The sequence below is a fragment of the Mixophyes fleayi genome, chromosome 5 (assembly GCF_038048845.1).
Source record: "Mixophyes fleayi isolate aMixFle1 chromosome 5, aMixFle1.hap1, whole genome shotgun sequence".
NCBI classification, from domain to species: domain Eukaryota; kingdom Metazoa; phylum Chordata; class Amphibia; order Anura; family Limnodynastidae; genus Mixophyes; species Mixophyes fleayi.
Window position 1 is genome coordinate 22,026,225 of NC_134406.1, and position 17,392 is coordinate 22,043,616.

At 38.4% G+C, this 17,392-nt stretch overlaps 1 protein-coding gene across 2 annotated transcripts in view; it reads right to left on the bottom strand.

Annotated features, from left to right (window-relative positions):
- Positions 1 to 3,209: 3,209 nt before the first annotated feature.
- VPS50 (VPS50 subunit of EARP/GARPII complex) overlaps positions 3,210 to 17,392 on the bottom strand; it is a 183,385-nt gene continuing 169,202 nt past the window's right edge. Inside the window, exons 24-28 of one of the 2 annotated variants that reach the window (XM_075211803.1) lie at positions 16,744 to 16,840; positions 11,413 to 11,571; positions 9,500 to 9,621; positions 7,626 to 7,815; positions 3,210 to 5,151 (exon numbers count right to left, since the gene is read on the bottom strand). In XM_075211803.1, the coding sequence (XP_075067904.1) occupies positions 5,032 to 5,151; positions 7,626 to 7,815; positions 9,500 to 9,621; positions 11,413 to 11,571; positions 16,744 to 16,840 (688 nt within the window). In that variant the 3' untranslated portion in view covers positions 3,210 to 5,031. Of the gene's footprint in view, positions 5,152 to 7,625; positions 7,816 to 9,159; positions 9,310 to 9,488; positions 9,622 to 11,412; positions 11,572 to 16,743; positions 16,841 to 17,392 lie in introns of those variants that run through there. The other variant, XM_075211804.1, reaches the window with a different exon arrangement.

Consider the following 17,392-nt stretch of genomic DNA (forward strand, 5'->3'; position numbering starts at 1 on the left):
CCAGAAAAAGGCACCCTCGCCACCACCTTGTCTAATTTTCAATAATCTTGTTCCAAAAAACGAAATCTGGTCCTGATTGATCTTGACAGTCAGCAAGTGTATGTTTGTTAAAGGGCTCATCACCGACTCCAGCTAGAATCTACCTCCTGACGTTGGGTGCTGCCCCACACTAATACTTTTGAGTTCCACTAGTTACTAATAAGGTTAAGAGATCAATGAAGAAAGTTTAGTAAAACACTAAGAAAAGTGCATTTAAAATGATTGGTGCCCTCTTCTTATAACACACTACCATCTGCAGCCAAATCCCAGACACCTTGTAGTATGTAGTGTCCGCCAGCTATGATATGGCCTTACCAAGCATTCTTCGGACATGGGAATACCAATGCGCTATAGAGCAAAATCAAATCATATAAATGATTATAATGTCTACTATATGTTTAAATATACTTTCACTGTACTATATAGGATGATTTATTTTGCCTTGGTTTTCTTCAAAAAGTAATTTAATTTTACTTAACAAATTTCATGTAAGATCATCATCATCACCATTTATTTATATAGCGCCACTGATTCCGCAGCGCTGTACAGAGAACTCACATCAGTCCTTGCCCCATTGGAGGTTACAGTCTAAATTCCTTAACATACACACAGAGAGAGAGAGAGAGAGAGAGACTAGGGTCAATTTTTGATAGCAGCCAATTAACCTACCAGTATGTTTTTGGAGTGTGGGAGGAAACCGGAGCACCCGGAGGAAACCCACGCAAACACAGGGAGAACATACAAACTCCACACAGATAAGGCCATGGTCGGGAATTGAACTCATGACCCCAGCGCTGTGAGGCAGAACCACTCAGCCACCGTGCTGCCGGGGGGTAAATGTATCAAGCTGCAAGTTTCCAGCGGGATTAAAAAGTGGAGATGTTGTCTATAGCAACCAATCAGATTCCAGTTATCATTTATTTAGCACATTCTACAAATTGATAGCTAGAATCTGATTGGTTGCTATAGGTAACATCTCCGCTTGATACATTTACCCCCTAGGTCTTTCTTCGCAATAGTTTATTGATAATTTAGGAGCGTAATGCTTTATGGCCACAGTTGATAGATGGAATTATGTATCCACCAGTTGACACAAAATACCAAAATCTATACTCTATGTCTTTGATGTGTTGCGAGCTCATACCATCGCGAAGCCCCCTAGTGCTCAGTAATTACTCACATCTGCCTGTCCGAGATACGCTACTACTGATGAAAGGAAGATCTAGTAACAGAAGAAAACCATTTCTACCACTCAAGTAATTGGCTGATTGAATCAGACAGATGAACTGCAGGAATTAATTACATCCAAGCATGGTTCTCCACCAGCAGAACCAATACACGGGATTTTAATGGAAAAGCAATTGCAAGATGTCGGATAAATGATAATAAATGACAATGGCCATCTTTCCTACCATACAATTGCCTGTTGCTGAGTAAATGCAGAATGAGATATTAGTTGTTGATTGTCCTCTAAACTGCAGGATGAAAATCAGGTAAGTTCTACAGTATATTTAAAACTACTAACTAAAAATTAAAAATAATGTTCTATTCAGATATGTTTTTCATGCATTTTCAATGGGTTTGAAAGGTGATTTTCTTGTGCAATCCTTCCATAACCCTCCTTGTAATGTAGAAATAGTACGCGGAATAAGTTAGTATTAGTTTATTTTTTACCATCTCACCCAGAAGATTGTAGAATTATCAGCTATATATCCATACGACCTCTGGAGACTAAATTGACACTTTTTTTTTTTCATTATTATTATTATTTTAAAGACCCTTCCCCCTCATGTTTCATTATTGGAAAGTTAAAAAGTGGGTCCATTTTGGAGATTTATTGAGTTGGCCTTGGTGAAAAGCGGAATATAATTATTTAAACAGGAGGAGAAGAAAATAAATAAACATATTGCGGTAGGTAAGCAAATTTCATGACATTTCTCAAATTAAATTCACAGGACAGTATACTGTAAGATTGTTTGTTTTAAAAAAAAGCCTTTTGAGATCGGTAAATCTCTCTGTTCCTGTGTTTGCTAAAACGAGGTCACACTCACATTTGATAGACATTAAAGTGGTATATTTATCCAGCGGCGATTATGAAAAACTGCTGATTCTCTGCAGCTTGTAGTAATGCTTTCAAACGGCAATTTTATTTTATTAAAGGCAAAGGTCACTGGCAAATTTTTGTTATAAAAAATGACGGCAAACAAGTGTTTTTCGTAGCCGCCGTTTAATAAATATACCGCTAAAAAGTTACAATAGAACAACAGCAAAGTTACAACTCCAGGGACCCCAAATCTTATTAGTTACCCCACAGCCCAGGAATGTTGGAAAGAGCCTGGGTGCTTTATAGTGCTGGGGGGGGGGGGGGGAGGTCAAGCAGTGCCAGGACCCTTCCTAGTAGATTAAACGTTGTGTCTCAGGGGAGGGACCCCCCAGGAAATACGCTTATAGCTAAGAAAGTGGGATTGGATAAATCAGAACTGAAATGGAACTCCTCTAATAGTATAGATTAACATTAAATACCACGTGGGAAACTGTGGGGTAAGTAGGGAACTGGCATAATCGATGTTCTGCATAGAATTTTTCTTTATTGAATAATATTATTGGTAGAGTAGTTTACATGTGCAATCACTTCTTTACTGGCAAACATGCTCTGATACAGCCATGAATGAATGAATGACGATAACCTAGTTAAAGCTGTCTGCTCATATAATGGTACATGTTTACACTTCATACATTACAGATAACTTTCACACTTAAGTTCAGAATGCCTTTCCCCTTTGTTAAGTTCATTGAATGGTGAATACATGAATTATAGAGAGGGAAGCAAGATGACTAATCCCTATGACACATGCAAGACGGGCACGATCCTTATTTACTAATATCTCTCAAAGCTGTAGCTGTACAGTAACCCACGTCAACCAATCAGCTTTTATCTATTTTGTGCAATATGACAATTAATACAAGGGTCCGGTTGCTCTGGTTTAGTACAATGTTACCACTTTGAACAATACTGGTAAATAATCCTTATATGTACATTCCCTGCAGTCATCACGTGAAGCTGGGTATTTGCCATGCATATTAATCTCATGAGCCACATTGATCCCTACGGCCAGTTCTGTTCCATTCACTTGCCCGTTACCTCTGAATACTGAAACAAAGGCTTGAGGTTCATCATTAGTGTTTTATTCCACAGCCATGTTTTCAATCAACATTTTCATTTAGATTTGACAGCTTAATTTACTTTGAAAGTGAGGCAATACAAAAGCAGCAAGTACTACGTCCCGACAGCTGAGCAAGAGGTGAATAAGAAATAGAACCATCATCAGACATATCATGAGAACACAAAACAATTTATATAAGAACCCAATAGTCCACAGACATATATGAAGCTGTATATATTAATATGGAAGCTGGCCAATACTGTACAGGATATACAGATTACTGTATCCACACAGCGGTATAAACAGAACATGATCAGAGAGCAGTCATGGAAGAGAACAGTGCAGTGTTGGCTTACATAGAGGATAATGTACTCCCTACTGTAAATTATCAGGACGTTAGAAACCACCAAGGGGATTTTGAGACTTACAAAAGCAGAAAGCCGGGGGCAGAACAGGTGACAGAGATCCAGCGTTACTTCTAAAATCTGCAATCATTTACAGTAGGGAGAGCATTATTCTTTATAATGCACAAGTTTTACCAATGAACACAGCAGTGATGTCATCAGAACGGATTAGAAGTGATGACATCAGAACTCGGTGATTATACAGATGCTATTTACAGGCTTTTATACATATATTAACATCACTTGTGTGTTGTATCTATAATATGTAACAGTCTCATGGTCAGAACCCTAAACACAACAATTCTGGTGCGTGTCAGCATGGTATAACTAGGTAGTCATTCATCTTGGATAAGCATTTGGCAATATAGTAACGCTCCGAATGTATTGGTCTCTAGCAGCTTTATAGTGACTATATTTACGTTTTGCCTTTTCTTTTTTGCTATTTGGTATGTACTAATCATGTTTAAACCTTCACAATGATTAATGGAGGAGGGTGGGTTGGATAATGGGACATGAGTGTATGGGTTGCAATACGCGATTCGGGGCTTCAGCACGCGGATTTTAATAATATTAGCTCACAGAATACAGTCTGGTGAGTTTGGAGGTTAAACAGGGACACTAATTAGTTACTATTTGGCTGGCCCTGTCTTAAGGTGATGTCCTTCATCTGCAACATTCTGGATATTTGAGGACACTGAAACATCACACTGTATATTCCTTATTATGTTCTTGGTTACAGTCTACAATACTTCCGCCGACTCATCGATTTTGGACGGTGCCTGGTTTAAGAAAAGTGCTACTGTAAATATAAAAAGTAGAGGCTTAAAGCGGATGTTCATTTATATTTTTATCCCCTGTTCTGCCTCCTCTTGACTATCAGATGGGCAGATTCTATCTATTGTGATCCGTGATGCTCAGAAGTTCCATCTCCCTTCTCAACAGACCCACTGGCAGCAGTGCATAGTGCCTATATAGAACCAATCCATGGTATTGGGGCAGTGTATTATGAAAGACTACCTTGTTTGGATGGTCACTGTGATGCAGCCAATCAGAAGCAGCCATTCATATCACCCCAATACCATGGTTGGTCAGTTTGCAAACCTATTCAAGGAGAGTTGGGAGAGCTGGATCTTGTACATAGCAGGAGTCCCCAGGAGGGGGAAGGGGGGACATACCAGTTTGGAGGTTGGAAGAAAGTTAAAAAATCACCTCCCAGATCTATATATCTAAAACTAACAAAATGGAAAATGTGTCCAGTGTCCATAATACACAGGAACCCAATGTAATATATATTGAATTCCATGCTATTTATCCAGACGTGAGAGAACACTTATGCATATTACTACTACTTTATTTCCTTTTCCAATCAGTGCCAATAACAAGTGTTACATCAGGCCAGTCAATACATCAAAGTTCCTGATGAGTTATCTTTTCGGACGGTCTAGATCATCAATAGCTGCCAGTAGCTTCTGTCTGGCCTTTTTGTTTATGTGGGAGCCAAGACAAACATTCACCAGATTTGTTAACTGCTTGGTTGAGTATTCCTAGGACAAAAACAAACACACATTAAAACAATATGCAAATCTCTAGGGCAGCTCCACATAAAAGTGCAACAAGTTCTATACCATAGCTGTAGAATAATGATCTTGTTTAGCTTACAGTCATGGCCAAAAGTTTTGAGAATGACACAGATATAATTTTTCACAAAGTCTCCTGCCTCAGTTTATATGATGGCAATTTGTATATACTCCAGTATATAATGGTGATCAGGTGAATTGCAATTAATTTCAAAGTCCCTTTTTGTCATGACAATGAACTTTATCCCAAAAACAACATTTCCACTGCATTTCAGCCATGCCACAAAAGGACCAGCTGACATCAGGTCAGTGATTCTCTCTTTAACACAGGTAAGAGTGTTGACAAGTACAAAGCTGGAGATCACTCTGTCATGCGGATTGAGTTAGAATAACAGACTGGAAGCTTTAACAGGAGGGTGGTGCTTGAAATCACTGTTCTTCCTCTGTTAGCCGTTGTTATCTGCAAGGCAACACGTGCAGTCATCACTGTTTTGCACAAAAAAGGGCTTCACAGGCAAGGATATTACTGCTAGTAAGATTGCACCTAAATCAACCATTTATCGGATCATCAAGAACTTCAACGAGAGAGGTTCAACAGTTGGGAAGAAGGCTTCAGGGCGCTCAAGAACATCCAGCAAGTGCCAGGACCATCTCCTAAAGTTGATTCGGCTGCTGGATCGGGCACCACCAGTGCAGAGCTTGCTCAGGAATGGCAGCAGGCAGGTGTGGGTGCATCTGGACACACAGTGAGGCAACGACTTTTGGAGGATGGCCTGGTGTCAAGAAAGCCAGCAAAGAAGCCACTTCTCTCCAGGAAAAACATCAGGGACAGACTGATATTCTGCAAAAGCTACAGGGATTGGATTGCTGAGGACTGGGGTAAAGTAATTTTCTCTGATTAATCCCCTTTCAGATTGTTTGGGGCAGCTGTAAAAACGCTTGTCCTGAGAAGGAAAGGTGAACGCTACCATCAGTCCTGTGTCATGCCAACAGTAAAGCATCCTCAGACCATTCATATGTGGAGATGCTTCTTAACCAAGGGAGTGGGCTCACTCACAATGTTGCCTAAGAACACAGCCATGAGTAAAGCATGGTTCCAAAACATCCTCCAAGAGCAACTTCTCCCAACCATCCAAGAACAATGCCTTTTCCAGGATGCTGGAGCACCTTGCCATAAGGGAAAAGTGATAACCAAGTGGCTCAGGGATCAAAACATCGAAATTTTGGGTCCATGGCCAGGAAACTCCCCAGACCTTAATCCCATTGAGAACTTGTGGTCAATCCTCAAGAGGCAGGTGGACAAACAAAAACCCACAAATTCTGACAAACTCCAAGCATTGATTAGGCAAGAATGGGCGGCCATTAGTCAGTATGTGGCCCAGAAGTTGATTGACAGCATGTCAGGGCGAACTGCAGAGGTCTTCAAAAATAAGGGTCAACACTGCAAATATTAACTCTTTGCATAAACTTAATGTAATTGTAATAAGAGCCTTTGACACTTATGAAATGCTTGTAATTTTACTTCAGTATACCATAGAAACATCTGACAAAAAGGCCTAAAAACACTGTCGGAAAACTTGGTGAAAACCAATACTTGTGTCATTCTCAAAACTTTTGTCCATGACTGTATTGAGCAGGGCTTCCTAACCTTCTTCACCCAGATTACTGCACGTTGGAATTAGCGTTGTTCGATCTTTCATTAATAACGTGCTTAACATTTAACATAAAGTGACATAATATAACTAGGCAGTTGCGGACTTGTGGAGGATCAGTGGATTATGCCATCTGTTTGTAATAGCATGATAATATGTATTGGTTTGTACATAACATGGCTATTCGCTGGCATTTTGTTTTTGAGCACAGTTTTCTTACTTTGCAGAGCTTGTTATTGACTTGGCCACAGCCAAAAAGAGTTGATATTTAACCAAATCCTTTCTTCTCAGCACCCCTGCAGATAATAATATTGTTGGGGAGATTTTAGGTGTGTTGTTTTTGCTTTCTGTCCATATCTTGTAGACTGTTAATGTGGGGATTGCGGTGGTTGGTGTGTGAGGTTTCAGGAGTGTTGTAGTCATGAGAAGCACATTTAAAGCCTCTCAAGATGACATGCCGGTTCACCACCTTAATCCCACCCAAGACATTATTACTGTGGCGTGCTAAGAGGTGAAGGGCGAGAGTGACAGGTGCCCAAATCTCACTGAGCGTCTAACTGAAAGATATTGCAGAAGGGAACATTTATGTGGGTTGTGCATAGGTCAACTGGGCAGAAAATGGTTCACTAACTCAGACAAAGCTTACTTTAGTCTCCTAATAAACTACTCCAAAACTGTGCTTCATGCCCAGAAACAAATCACTACCGTAAATGATGATGATATTGATAGTCACTATAAAATTAAGGTAAACGGAACAATACAGAGATGGGACAAGATTCCTAAGCTCACCCTGTGCTCCTTGATCCAGCGCTCCATGTCATTCTCAGTCAAGTAATAGGCCTTGATGTATGTCTCCACAAATTCCTTGTCGGGAATCGGCCGGATGTCTGTTAGCTTCTCCAGCTTCATCAGGAATTGCTGGAAGTCCAGCTGCATCAGGGCTCGGCCTTCGTTGCTGCACTTCTTGACATTGGCGTAACTAAACAAGACGAAGAGACATTAATTGTGCTCTAAAGTCGGCTCATGAGTGTAAAACCCAACACAACCCATTTCAAGAAACTTAAGTGCTGCCTGGTATCTCTGAGTCTATCAACATGCTATGCAGTACTCTTAAAACCCCAATAAACTCAGCTTTTTCCTCACCTTCCCTGTATTGGTATAATCTGTGCATTCTCCTTTAATTTAAAGAAATAGTAAACCCCCTATTGGACATCCATAAATACCGAAGCCGGAGTTTACTGAACCAAATAATATTTCTAGAGCATCCGTTTCGACATTTTATATTGAATAATACATTTTCCCAGCATGCCGTGCGGCACAGCTCAGAAGAGCAAAAGTTATTGGTTTACAGTTGTTTACACAAACGACCAACTTTGTTCACATGGGTGTAACCACACGGTAACATCTTCAGTTATGCTAAGACATAAGACATAACTTTGAATGTGAGTTTGTGATCATGTAACAAGTGTAACCACTTCTATTGGCTACAGCAGGGTTTCCCAAACCCAGTCTTCAGGGCTCCCCAACAGTGCAGGTTTTCCGGATCACATGGGACATAATTAGGACCACCTGTGAATCTGTTACAATGTGTCAGTCAGTAATGAATAAACCTGTGCTCCAGTAAGGAGATATGGAAAACCTGCACTGTTGGGGAGCCCTGAGGACTGGGTTTGGGAAACCCTGGGCTACAGGATACATTTTTTTGATGGGACAGAAACACTTTACAAAACTATAGGAAAATCACAGAAATATATCCATCATATATAGCTATATATCTATCTATATATCACTTACATTTCTATTACATTTTTGCCCCTTCTAAATGTCCACTTCGACATTTATATATGAAATCTGTGGCTTAAGGGGAACCCCGCTCTCAATTCCATCATCTACTTAAAAGTGTTTATCTTATTGTCCTAAGACATGACAACAGATCTGCTGGGTTATATACAACTGTGCCCAACACACAGACTGGAGCTTAAATCAGTGTTGAACCCAAGAGAAAAAAATAGAGGCGTTGTCTTTAAATAACCATAAAATAGAGATCTAGGAGAAAATAGAGACAGCGCTAAAATGTATGACACATAAATCCTAATCAGAACGCAAAAATGCTATAAACAGAATATATAGCAAATAATTATATTATGATTATAAATAATCATGAATCTAAACATGTGAATCGATTCATTAAAATAAACAACATCAAATCCTTAAAAGAATTAAATAAAAATGAAATTCCACATGCAGCAATCACATATCTATCACATCACCATAGGAATATACAGTATATATCTGTGAGAACTGTACATTCCTCCATTAAACATAGATATATAAGATACAGTATGATGTCCACTTAACTTTACTAAGCAATAAACAAAATATATCATAGCCATATATGTTGCAACGTTATGTTACAATGCAATATTTTTTCTGTTAAACAATTTTCCTGTGTGATGCCTCTTTAAAAATGAAGGCGGTAATATGGTTTAACAGCAGAATTGTTTAATGTGTTCCCCCCACTATGTACCCCCTCAACCCTTCCCCTTTTAATTTTGTGTCCTTTCCTTACCCCCCATCCCTTTTCTTCTTTCTGTACCCCATAATTTTTGAAAAATTTATAATAAAAATACTATTGAAGTTATAAAAATGAAGGCGGTACTTACCCCTCCACAAGCGTCCTGTTGGCAAGTCGGATACAGTGTTCCCATAGAATATTGGAAACAGGCAGGGGTATCCGGACATGCTTTGATAGTTCAGATAACTTCTTATTAAACTGTTCAAATTCCTGTAACACAAAGTCAATATTTTCCTTATTTTCTATGGAAGCCGTTTTTTTTTTGCCTAATTTCTATACAAAGGTCTATACACCCAAAAGGATTCTGGGAACAAAAAAGAAAGGGAAATAATACGAGCGACGCAGATATAATAAACAATACTCAGCAACAAAATGCAATAACTTTCCTCTGCCGGAGGCAGTAGTTAAAGAGCAGATGAAGCCGCCTTCCAAATTCTATCATCACGGATAGCAAAGGTAAGCTTAGAATATTAAAACTGAACACATACATACACACTGAAATCAGCATCTCGCCAATAAGTAACTTTAATATATGCTTATCTTCCCACCAGAAGACAACAGAAGAGCTAAATAATAAACTGCAAATTAAAGAGTAATTCTAGATTTTTTTCATTTTTTTTTTAAACACAAAATTTTGTTTGAGTGTCCACTTTAACAACCTTTTCCTTTTACAACAGACCTATTATAATTGCGGACCTTATATTTAAAGAACTTGTAACCCTACTTTTAGGAAATAACTTTACCAAACCATGTATATTACTGAACGAAGAAATAACTCTTAAATGACTGCAACATTCTATTTATACATCACCACCCATTTGTTCTGCTAATTCATAAACATAAATTGCAAATTATTATTTGTTCTGCTCTCCTTAGCCTGTAAATAGCACATATGCCGGGACTGTTTCCATCTGTCTTCAGGAAAATGGTGGTGATTATTTTAGCCTTGGCTGTGTCATCTCGCTTCCATAAACTGGCTACTTGTCATTCATAACATACTTGCAGACAGCCAGCAAATAGCTGCCCACTATCACACTACGTTTTACAAAATTCACTGGAAAACCATTAACCCCTAGAGCTCTGTCCTCCTCCACAACGCTCAGGGATCATTTAACAGCCCTAATATCACTGATCTTGATGGTGACACATCTCCTATTTAAACGGCCAGCATTGAATACTGCCATTACCATGTAGGGTACAGTATATTTGAGGAGCGGACCCACACAGTACAGTGACACGTGCATGCTTCAGTTAGACTAGGTACACCCTGGAGAATTTTTCGATCAACCTGTTATCTACAACGATTTTACTAAGGACTGAAGGTCCGATCGCTCGGCCGATACATGTGTGCACATGGACACGATTTACCTTCAGATCGGTGCTCTTCATCGGGTCTAGTCGTTTAGAGAATGACAGCACAATAGTCACTCATTCATTCATGTCATACTGATTAAAACTGCCTTGTTATAGCTATCCAGATGTCATTACGAATTTCGTTAGCTTCTGTGACTCTGAAATGAAATTATCAGTCTCAGAACGAATGAACAAACGAACTATTCCATCTACAGCACTCTCTACATTTAAGTCACTGGGACATGTTCATTGCCGGCATCGGCTGACAAGACCGTGACTTTGTAAACTCTATGGAGAGCGTGAACATGAGTGCATACACACTACATGATCGGAAGGTGATTGGAACGAGATTATTAAACAGTAAGAACGACCAAATGAAATGACAATGAGCACTTTGGAACGATTGTCGTTCGTGTGATTATACACACTAACGCGATATGTGGCCGAGCGGTCGCTGATTGGGTGATTGGCCCGATGATTGGCTGAAAAACCTCCAGTGTCTACCTAGCCTAAGAATGAGTTTCAAGAATCTCTGTAATCTAAAAAGTAGAAAAACAATGTAGCACAAAGTCCTACAACAGGCAGTAAGTGACACTTTCAGTGTTTCAGCTCCATACAAATTGACCTTGTACAAAACAAAACAAATACCTTCAGTAAAGCATCCACATATACATTGTGTTGAGACATAATTTCTTTTACATCCCACTTCACATTCGCCATAAGAAGCAATAGCTGTTCGTAATCAATGGCTTTTGCAGCTACAATCCAGTAAATTGGCTTGCGGAGTTCACTGGCTGTTGACACGGTCTATAAAATAGATAATAAATGCAGGAACATTAGTACAAAAGTAAAATTAACTATTTTGCTTTTGTTTTTAATTTACATAAGGGCTATAGAATAAGCAGCTGTAAACTTTATGGCAATTGTAAAAAATGTAATTGGTTTATTCTGTGTTAATTACAAGGACTAGGAAATGTGCATTGACAGAGATCTGGGAGGACTCATCCCACACCACTGGTTTATAGTATAATACATCAGCAAAAGCACAATCACAACAGGAAAAGCAAATATTCTGCATCATTTCATATTTAATACTAAAGTGTGCATGCTCTCAAAAGGCCAATATCATCTACTGAACATATTTGCCCTGTAGACTTACATATTCAACACAGGCCACTGCAATCAATGGTAGAGTATTGTTATAAAGTGCTATGCGCTTTACATCTAAATAAAAACATAAATATAAAAATAAAGATTAAAATATAAAACACACAAAACAAAAGTGTACCTGTGTGATTTGTTAAAGACCATCTTTATTACAGCCTAGCATTTGGCACTGGGTGTTTGAAAACCAACAGAGTCACAAAAATGATGCCTGAGTGATTTCTCTATTTTCTAGTGTATTATCACTGGTTCAGTACACAAAATAAGAGCCTCCGTTGCATGTCAGTGGCTGATCACCTTTAACATGCCGTCTAGGATGACATTTAAGGGTCATAATTTATATTTAATTATTGAGGAGCAATGCCAGGAACTGTGACACTGGGAGTCTGTGCCTGTCTGTAGCCATCAGTCAACATTTAGTTCCATAAGACTAACACTGAATTGTAAGTACTAAAGGGACAAGAAACTGTCCTTATTTTGCCTATACAACTTACAATGATTCACCTACTTCTACATTGGGGTGCTGTATCTACCCTCATGAATCACTGATTGCTATTTCAGGTCTCCCCCCCCCCCCCTCCGTTGCACGTGTCTTAAAACAACATAACAGATATTCAACTTAACTTCTACTTGAGGATTACTATATCTTACCAATAGCTGAAAAGGCAAAAATATGGTTCATTTGTTCATCCTCACCAATTCCTTAAGCCTCGCACAACACACACTGGCAATAATCAACTCGTTAGTCAAGCTGATCCGTTTACCGAAGAAATACTCAGGATATACTTACACCTAATACTTCTCCTGCCTAGGAAGGTTCACTCACTTTATGAATCATGCAGAACTTGGTTTCTGCATTAAAGTCACTCTGCAGAAGTACATTACTGTTTGATATTGGGGTCTGGTCCTTTACTTTTAAAAGGATACATTTTGTAACACAGACCATCTCCATTGTTCAATGTAAACCTGACATTCCACTGCAGCTCTGTTACTAATGGGATTTAATACAGGGGAAAATGGTGAGTATGCAGTGATTTAAACTTCTGTAACATCACTGGCCCTGCCCTTCTGTATGATCAACCAATCCACAAAGTTCCATTTCCACAAGACAAGGCTAACCAAGCTGTCAGTCACTCTGTGTCTACTCTAACACACAACACATTCCTTCCTAATAGGGCTACCAGCTGCAGACTAGTGAAAAAGATGATTTAGTTATCATCATAATCATTTAAGTGCAAACACTGGATTATTAAATATCTTCTGTTTTGTTATTGGATGCAATCAGCAAAAGGAAGGACTACATACAGTAAGACATTCATGGTAAATGATCTGACACTGAGCATGGAATTTCTCATCACAAATATTGCTTTAGTAAAATCGTTACAAATGGGACCTGTACAATGTAATCACCCTGCTTACACTTTAAGTTACGGTTACAGCATGTCCTTGGGTACAAATTGTTCCAGAACTAGAACATACTGTATTCTGTACCAAATGTACTGAGGATTTATCAGACTAAAAATCTACCCTATTATTATGATGACAAGCAACGCTGACATATAACCACCCATCCAGAAGACAAGCAATGGTATAGTGTCATTCTTCCCCTAGAGAAAAAAAAAAGTTTTTTTAGGGCATATTACAATTAATATCTTGTATATGAATTACAAATGGAAAACAAGAAAATGCACATTTATATGGTTACTAAAAACATATATGGTAGTTTTTAAGAACAAATAAAGTATATATTTGCTTGTTCTGCTTTACAAAAATGAAAAAACAAACACACAAAAAACAATGTAAAATCTCTACTGTCATGTGACACCAGGGATTTTAAGATGCATAAGGCTGTTACCTGTCCAGGATATAGATACATAAGGCTGATACCTATCCAGGATATAGATGCGTAAGGCTGATACCTGTCCAGGATATAGATACATAAGGCTAATACCTGTCTAGAATATAGATGCATAAGGCTGATACCTGTCCAGGATATAGATACATAAGGCTAATACCTGTCTAGAATATAGATGCATAAGGCTGATACCTGTCCAGGATATAGATACATAACGCTGTTACCTGTCCAGGATATAAATACATAAGGCTGATACCTATCCAGGATATAGATGCGTAAGGCTGTTACCTGTCCAGGATATAGATGCATAAGGCTGATACCTATCCAGGATATAGATGCGTAAGGCTGTTACCTGTCCAGGATATAGATGCATAAGGCTGATACCTGTCTAGAATATAGATGCATAAGGCTGATACCTGTCCAGGATATAGATATATAACGCTGTTACCTGTCCAGGATATAAATACATAAGGCTGATACCTATCCAGGATATAGATGCGTAAGGCTGTTACCTGTCCAGGATATAGATGCATAAGGCTGATACCTGTTCAGGATATAGATACATAACGCTGTTACCTGTCCAGGATATAAATACATAAGGCTGATACCTATCCAAGATATAGATGCATAAGGCTGTTACCTGTCCAGGATATAGATGCGTAAGGCTGTTACCTGTCCAGGATATAGATGCGTAAGGCTGATACCTGTCTAGAATATAGATGCATAAGGCTGATACCTGTCCAGGATATAGATGCTTAAGGCTGATACCTGTCCAGTATATAGATGCGTAAGGTATATACCTGTCCAGGATATAGATGCATAAGGCTGTTACCTGTCCAGGATATAGATACATAAGGCTGTTACCTGACCAGGATTATAGATACATAACGCTGTTACCTGTCCAGGATATAGATGTGTAAGGCTGTTACCTGTACAGGATATAGATGCGTAAGGCTGTTACCTGTCCAGGATATAGATGCGTAAGGCTGTTACCTGTACAGGATGTAGATGAATGTACTTTTATCATGTAACATATACAAAAAATGCCTCCCAGCATTAGTGAATAAAGCAACTAGAATTTTTTTTTGCCCAAAAGCCACCAACCACCCTGTTAATTCTTGCTAGGCATCCTCCAGTCTAAGAGGCCACATCTCTTTCCCAAATAGGCAGTGGTTGAAGTGAAAATTTAGAAGTGGCAGTATGGAAAATGTAAGTGAATGGAAATTGATAACTTTCCAATCAAAACAATTGAAGAAGCGACGGTATGGCCGGCCCACTTCTGAAGCCTGAATAAAGACACCATTGGGGAATATGAGAACTACACTTTTAATTTACACCCCCTGACAGCACTATTGGTAACACCTTAAAAAAATAATTCAAAGGAAGCTAATTAATTTGTAAGATATGTGTATTTTAAACCTATAAACACACTGCAACGAAAAGGCATCATCTTTCATTTTTAGATATTAAAATACTAATTTAAAAAAAGTTTGATTCAATTGGCATAATTGTGTGACAAGTGCATACTCTAATCTTAATTAGTAGATTAAAAGTAAAAAATGTCTGTTTACCGGAACTGCTTAATGAGTTTTATGGTGCTGGTGAAATTAGATATGTTATTGCACTTTAATGATTTAATAATAGAATGCAACAGAAATGAAGATACAAGTTTCAAAATAGACACATTAAGTTAAAAAAATATATCAATTTTATTGTAACTGCAATTAGCATCAGGCATCAAACTATTCATTAATCACAATACTGCTCATTAATTCATTAATCACAAAACCTCAATGAAGATGGTACAATAGTATTATTTATGTAAATACAATTATAAAAGTTGACACAAGCATGAATATAAATATATTTATCAGTGTTTCCACAACTCAATCCTCAGGTACTCCTAACAGTACAAATTTTCCATATCTCCTTGCTGGAGCACAGGTGTATTCATTACTGACTGACACATTATAATTATACCACCTGGTGGATCTGTTACAATGTGTCTGTTAGTAATGAGTACACCTGTGCTCCAACAAGGAAACATGGACTGTTAGGGGTACCTGAGGACTGAGTATGAGAAACACTGACACTGATATATAGTAGTAGTCTGATATATATATATATATATATATATATATATATATATATATATATATATATATATATATATATATATATATATATGCAGTACTTTAGGGAGGATGCATGCATGCATGCATTTTGCTGGTGACCATCACCAGAAAATGCATGCATGAAAAAGTGCATTTACGTGTATATGATCAGGTGCGTCCAGCTGTAAATCACTAGCATTTGCGCCAGGTGTACATGAGAAGTGACACGTATGTATAATTATCATCATCACCATTTATTTATATAGCACCAGCAAATTCTGTTGCACTTTACAATTATGACCCACAATAGTACAGATAAAGCATAGAGATGTGACTGGTCAGTGTTCGTAGTAAATTCTAAAGTGGAATTGTACCTAATAATATAATGTCATATACACAACAGAGTATAGTGTATTGACAGTGATTAATAAATGTGAAAGTGGCATTTACCATATAAAATATAATTAAAATACACACACACAAATACAAATTCAATTCAATAAATCCAAACATGATTTCCCCTTTAAAATTTAATTGTGATTCTTCCTTCTTGCCGCATTCTAAAAGGAAGTATCAGTGTCATAACATGAACACACACATACAGATGTAGCACATTGTTTTGTACGAATGCCCAGGAAGAGCGTTTTATGGAAATAAAACATTTGGGCTTCCACCTCTACACGAGCCCCTTACTGTCTAACCCAGGAACACAACATACCAGTATGTTAGTACACAAACTGGGTTGTTACCCACAAACCTACACGGTGTTTCATTGGTAACATACATTATATTCCACGGGACACAGATGAGTACAGTTACTAAACTGCGGTTACTTAGAGCACTGACCTGGGAATAGAACTGTTGAAGGAAAGGTTTCTTAGCTGCTGGCATCACAGAGTCAAGATGAGTCTGGAGAAATTCAAACTGCTCGGCCAGGAAAACCCTGAAAAAGAACAATGCTTTATATCACAAGGTGCTTGCAGGAGGAAGCAGCGATGGTTCATCCGTCTGATCCATGAATCCTGGCGATGGTGCGGTACCTTTCACTATAATTTCACACTTTACATGGTACACAGCAGAGGTGTCCTTATCAATCATACAGATAGATGACATATCACAAGAATGGGGCTGTGGCTCTATAAGTAAATCCTCAGGAACAACCGTGATCAGCATGGTGGTAATACAATTTCAATAATAAAATATTAATAATCTCTTTCTTTTGTGTTTTATTCAGAAGAGAACATAGGATTTTTGTACTTACTGTAAAATCTCTTTCTCTGAACACAAGTTTGGGGACACTGCTCACCTTGGAGTATAGAGGGCGCTGTGGGAGTAATGGCACTAAAAAAAATTGTCTATCCTGCTCCCTTCTCCTCTATGCCCCTCCACTAGAAGAGCTCAGTTTATTACTAACCAAGCCACAAGAGAGGGCGAGAAAACCCCACCACAAAACAGAACATACAACAGAACTGTCAGAACAAAGGGTGAGAGCACA